The 6,371-nt window shown below is 47.8% G+C and overlaps 1 protein-coding gene across 2 annotated transcripts in view; it reads left to right on the forward strand.

Annotated features, from left to right (window-relative positions):
* SLC4A4 (solute carrier family 4 member 4) overlaps positions 1 to 6,371 on the forward strand; it is a 117,563-nt gene that overhangs the window by 77,021 nt on the left and 34,171 nt on the right. For both annotated transcript variants that reach the window (XM_014310375.2, XM_031063646.1), the window contains exon 8: positions 4,961 to 5,118. In XM_014310375.2, the coding sequence (XP_014165850.1) occupies positions 4,961 to 5,118 (158 nt within the window). The remainder of the gene's footprint in view (positions 1 to 4,960; positions 5,119 to 6,371) is intronic.

The raw sequence follows: 6,371 nt of genomic DNA on the forward strand, positions 1-6,371 counted from the left end.
GTTCACAGGAACTATGGGGTAGAGCAGGAGCACTCAGGGCAATGTGTCCCTGCTGCAGCAGCTGGTGGAACAAAGGTGCCACCTCCCCTTGCACATCCTAGTAGGAAGGTGGCTGTGCTGACAGGTGATGTGGGAGAGCAGCCCCAAAATGCAGTCAGCAATTGAGATAAAATTGGCCTCCAGTGACAAATGTCCATGGCCTTGACCTCTTTGCTTGCCCAGGGAAATGTTTGTGGTATGGCATACGGGCTGCCTTTGTGTGTGCTTCCGTCCTTCCCCAAGGCTGCCGCCTCTGAGGGGTAACAGTGAGTTTATTCCAACTCTTAGAAAAACTGGTGCCTGAATGAGGTCTCTGTGCAAGTTTCAAAAAACCTTTGTCTGGGTTCAAAAAGTGGGTTACTCTCAAAGCCTGGCTGTTTCTTTCGGAGAATCTCTTTTTTTGTCTGCATCTTCCAGCATTCCCTAGTCCCATGGTGATTCTGAATGCAAATGAGAGTCACTTTGGAAACCTGTTTGGGTAGCATAGCCTTGCTGGCCAGTTGGGGATGGCTCCCATCCTTCAACAATGGCTGGTCACAGTCTTCTGTAAATCCTGAAAGGGACACAGCAACATAATTGAGGTAGAATAGTGAGTTCAGACTAATTAAACATTTTAAAAAGAAAATTATATTTGCCTAAAGAAATATACTTTCCATGGAAAGAGAAGGGGAGCAGTGTGTTTTGCCCTGACCTCAGAGTCATGCAGTGTTGTAGTATGTTCTAGTATCACCTGTACTGGTTGTGTTTGCAAAATACCTGTTTCCTTTAGTACACACAGCCACACCTGGGGAAGAAGGAGAATTGTTAAATATGACAAAATGCTTTTTGTCATTGGAAAAACTGCTGTGTGACATTTTTAATCCCATTGTACTTGTGGTTTTAATGCTAGACCAGCCCAAAGCTGGGGCTGAGCATTGCTGCAGCTTTGCAGCTCTCAGCAGTGCAGACAGTCTCCACTGCCCCTTCTGTCTCTGGAAATTCAGATAATGGACTTTTGTGGAGAATTAGGTATAGAAATAGGTGGTTTTGGTAGCACTGATAGGAAAATCTGTTAATAGATGCAGCTGGGAGCAGGCTCCAAAGTTCTTAACTTCCAGTGTACATAATGCCTGGCTCTTGATGGTGAGAAGTGTTTCTTGCTAAGTGTAGAGTTCCAAAAATCCTCTTAGTTAATTAGCCCATCCTGCTGATGAACTCTGCACAAAGTGGAAGACTTGTCCTCCTGCACCTTGAGACATCACCTTAGAGCTCAGTTTTCATGGCTGATCGACTCAAAGTCCTGCCTTGATTGAGTTTGTGGCATTGTGGTGGTGCCTCTCAGCTTCCTTGAGCAGAACTCCATGTGCCATACACAGGCACAGGAATAATCCATCATGTTACCACAGCAGGAGCTGCAAAGGGAGCAGGTTCACTTGCCTTGGCAGCAGGGAGACTGGCTGTTGTTATTTAGGCATCCTATCTGGAAGCTGGACAGTCAGTGAGGCCATAAGGCAGAGGGGAGTGCTGGAGACACAGAACATCACAGTTTTTATTGATTTGTGTGCCTGTAAGAATTGTGAGGGGTGAGGTCAGTCTACAGCAGTTGTGTGGAGCAGGACTGCCTTCCTGCATCCTTAATCAATCCCTGGTTTTACACAGGTAGAGGATTGCATGCTCATGTTTCAGAGGAAAAAAGGCTTTGACCAAACTTCTTTGTACCTTCAGTGATTTTCCTGTCTTCCTACATTCCTTAATATTCAGTTCTTCAACCTTTAGTGCAACTTGGAATGGTGCAGCTAATAATCTAGGGAGTTCATAGCCAGCATACTCTTCTAATCTGCAGCATTCCTCCTCCTTTTCTCTGGATGTTGAAAGGTTCAGGTTTCACGTGCATGTCAGAGATATGATCTGTCAGAGAATCCTCCCGCATTCATCCCTGCTGCCAGGACCCAGACAGCTCTGCCTGGCTCAGGGTGCTCCTTATGCCTGTTGAATCGGGCAGTCTGCACCAGCCAGCTCTCTCTGCCATGGGAATGGTGGCTGGATCCACTGGGATGGCAAAGAGGCTGGCTCAGGATCCTGCAGAAGCCCTGACCCAAACCACTTTGGTGAGAAATACCTTCAGTAAGGACCCACAGACTGGGGGTTTGCTCTTTTGTCATATTCTGTGCTGCGGGCTTGCTTGACATTTTAGAAAGGTAATTAGGGAAGAGGAGATGTATTCCCTTTCATTGTGTTTGCTTTGGGAGAGCACTGCTCCTGAGGTGGCAGCACAGAGAAGGGATTTGCCTTCATTTGTTGTATTTTAGGAGGTGTTGGCTGCAGTTAATGCCCTGGCATTTGCATCTGGAGAGACAAGCAGTGGCGTTTTGGGACAATTTATTCTTCTTTTCTATATAGCTGTTAATAAATGAGCATCTAGACTTCCTGGCTGCTCCAACCCCTGTCCAGCCTGGCCTTGGACACTTCCAGGGATGGGGCATCCACATCTTAATATCTAAAAAACATTTTAAACCCTTTTTCCAGCTTATGTGTGAAGGAGAGTGACTGAAAAGAGTCAGGTAGGTGCTTTCTCAGCCCCTCTGGTGCTGCAGTGCCAGCAGACCACAGGAAGCTGGGAAGTTCCTACTGCTATTCCCACTCCAGTCCCTCCCCCTGCAAGAAATCCTTTGGCTGTGCTCTGTTAGAATGTCCTTGGTGGCTCCGAGTGGCTGCACCACCAGGACTCCTTCAGGGTTCAACATGTAGGATAAAGGAGACATGAAAGGAAATCTGTTTTCCCAGAGACCTGCTATTCCTGAGCTGATGCAACAGCATAAAGCAAGGGAATGTATGTTGATACAAGGGGAGTTTCCTGACCTGGTGTTATCTGTGTTTCCAGAGGGCTTGGATGTGGGACGAGCCTGGCTCTGAATGAATGCGGTCAGTCAGAGGGAGGCACAAAACCCTTCTTATTTGTTGTGGTGTAGACACTGTGTATTCAACCCAGTGTTTCCATGTCAACAGGGGATCTGTGCCAAAGCCAGTGCTGGAGTTAAAAAAGAAATTGGCCTTGTTTAGAGAAGCCCTCCTGCCTTTCCTGGGGACCCAGGGACAGGGAGGCGCTGGCTGGATCCCATTCTTGGGAATGCAGTCCTGGGATTGATTGTGGGAGTGATTGCTGCTTTCCCTGCTGGAACATCTTCTCATCTCCACACTTGCAAGCAGACATTCCTAATTTTGAGGTCTGTCAGCCTGGGTGATGTACTTTCACTCCACGGAGCTCCTGTGAAAATGACTGTCTTCCAGTACAATCAATGCCACCCTTCTGGAGGAAAGGAAAAGCTTCTAGAAAGTTTAGTTAACTGGAATTTCCTTTACTTTTGCTGTTTTTCTTGATGCAGAGGGCAGTTTTGCCTGCCTGCTTTCTCCCCATATCCACAGTGGCCCTCTAAAGCATCCTTGGGTGACAGAGCAGCCTGGAGCCTGGAAGGCGCCCCTGGAGGCAGGTGTTCAAGGGATAAGTTGTGGGAAGGTGATCAGGTGATCTTAAACCTTTGTGTGAGCAGATACAGAAAGAGAGACAGAGACAGGTTCAAGCTGCAGGGGAATTAACCTTCCCTAAGTGCTACTTTGGAGTGTGTATTCAGGAGCTGCTTTCATTTCCAGTCAATCCAGAGTGGTGTTGATGATCCGAGTGCTCCAGTACATTTAAGGAAATTGAGATTCTGAGGTTGCTGTGCCTTTTTGCAAGTACAGTGCTGGAGACCTGTGGCTTTTAACATAACATTAGTGGTTGGGGTGGAATGATCTTCAATTTGGCAGGGGAAAGGGAAGTTCCCTCGTCCCTCCCTTGTTCCTGGATGCTGCTGAGGAGTCAGATCTTTCCAAAGCTTCTTTGGGGAATGGTTCAGGATGGATTTTAAGTGCTGACTGCACTCATTACCTGTCTGATAAATGATTTAAGAAAGTGGTGAGTGGTGCTGCAAAACTCATTTGGAGATTAAAAACCCCACTATAATGGCAGCTCTTCAAAATTAGTGACAGTGGTTTGCTGTGCTGGGCAGGGGGAAGGGCCTGGAGCCTTCAGCCTCAGGAGCTGGGTGGGCACAGGAAATGCTGCAGGTCAGTTCTGGCTCAGAGAATCACCTGGGTTTGGGCCAGGTGTCCAAACCAGCCCTGGTGTTGCTGAATGGTCTTTGTTCAGCCACACAGCCAGCCTGGTGAGGTTTGTTGTGAATTTGCCATCTTCCCATTATTGTTTTACCACCGCTGTGTTCCCAAACACTGTCTGTGGAAGAACTGGTACAGCTTTTCCAGACTTCCTCCACAGTGCTCCTTGATGCTTATTTACTGTTTCTTCTGGTGGTAATCCTGACTGAAGCATGCAAGGGTAGGATCATTCCAGCAGTTTTCTTCCTGTTCAGTCAATTCATGTATTTTCTGGAGACTTTTTCCATTTTCCCCCTTCCTTGAGTCACATCATGCAGCTCATTAGGGATTCATAGCCCAGTTCAGTGCCCCTCTCTTGCTGGTGCTCCTGGCAGTACATCCTCCCTCTCCATTCACCCTTTGCCAGGCACACACAGAGCATCTCCAGAGATCACCCAGGGAGAGGGGGCAGATTGGGAACCAGCTGAGGGCAGGCTTTTCAAAAGCCTTCCATTCCAAATTAATTCTGCCGCTGCTGAAGTTCAAACAAAGGCATCTTGCAGAGGCTGAGTTTTAGAACCCAGGGGCTCCTGCTGCTGCTGTGGTGTTTTCCCCTTCCCTGGAGACTTTGAGCTGAGGTCTCCCTGGAGCCTGGACATTTCTCCGTGGCTGGATCCAGACCAAGGGTGCACTGCAGGGTCCAGACTGCAGGGTCCACGAGTGTGCACAGTTACTGCACAGAGGTGCAGAGATGAGAAGAACGTGTCCAGCACAACTTAATTTTCTTTTCCTTCTTCTTGCACTGCTGCAGCTGAAGAACAAATTCATGAAGAAGCTGCCTCGTGATGCTGAGGCCTCCAACGTGCTGGTGGGGGAGGTGGATTTCCTGGAGAGCCCCTTCATTGCCTTCGTGCGTCTGCAGCAGGCGGTCATGCTGGGAGCGCTCACCGAGGTCCCTGTCCCCACACGGTAAGGACAGCCAGCCCCGGGCAGGCACCACCCAGGCACCTGCATTTCCACCTGGCAAAGGAAAAACAGCAGGCTAGGAGGTGTTCTCCATGCCTTCCATGCTGTGACATGCAGAACCATCAGCATTGGTGGTGCAAAGTAACAAAACTCACTGAAGCTGCTTCATCATTTTCAGCTCCTGAGTTTGGTTATGAGTAAACCATTACACAAACGCACTGACTTAACAACTCAGCAGTAAAGAGCACTGTCAGTGTTGAATTGAAGTCCTGGGGCTTTTTTCCTGCCCCTTCTGTACAGATCCCAGATTCCCTCTGCACATTTTTGCTGTATATTTTATCAGATGGAAAATTCAATTCTGGCCCACCTGGGGCAAAAAAAAGTCAGGTGAACTTGAACATACAGTTCTACTGGGGCTTGTTCTGTAATGCATAATGGCTCAAGGAAAAATGTCAGAGAAATATTTTATTTATTATGACTCATGTTGCAAATTAATCTCAGTCTCACAAACAGCAATATATCTCGTGTTCTTAAATATTTGAAGTCACTGCTTGAGTATGCCTGCCTGTCTAAGCTGCCCTGTGTGAATTCATAGCAGCATCACAGCCCTTGTATGGAGTGGAAGTTAGATGGCTGCTGGAATCCTTGCCTCTTTCTGTGTACCAAACAAAGGGAAAAGAGCATCTAGCTTTGCTCTTTAGTGGTAGTAGCAGTGTTTGTGTTTCTTGCAGTTTCATCAAGTGGTTTCTTACAGCCACATCCACAGCTGTCTGTACACTCTGGGTATTCAGGTAGGAGTGGGGGCACCCAGATGTGGCTTCATTCTGTAGCAGGTTATTCATTCCTCAGCGTTCCTGGCCTCTGTGTGCTTCAGTGTTTCAGCTTCCCACTCTAATCCCACTGACTATTTTTTAAACATATCTCCAAATTCTTTTCAGCAGTTGTAAGCTGAGGTATTGCTCGCTGTGGTGGTGGGAGCCAGGAAGTTAGATCCAGGATTGCTGGGCAGCCTCATTACTCAGTAGCAATAATAAAGGCAGTATGTCCTTCCCTGCCAGCACTTTTCCCAGGAAATAGTATTATCCATTTGCTGTTCTCCAAAGCAAATACTGGCCCTAATCAAAGCAGGAAGGCTCATTAGGTGGCTTTCATGAGTGATGAAGAGCCATTTGCCATGGCTGCATCCTAGGAAATTCAATCAAGGAAATCCCCTCAGGGCCAGGAGGAGCTGTGATGGAACATCTCCGGTGCCGCCG

The sequence above is a fragment of the Geospiza fortis genome, unplaced genomic scaffold, assembly GCF_000277835.1.
Source record: "Geospiza fortis unplaced genomic scaffold, GeoFor_1.0 scaffold909, whole genome shotgun sequence".
Lineage (NCBI taxonomy): Eukaryota > Metazoa > Chordata > Aves > Passeriformes > Thraupidae > Geospiza > Geospiza fortis.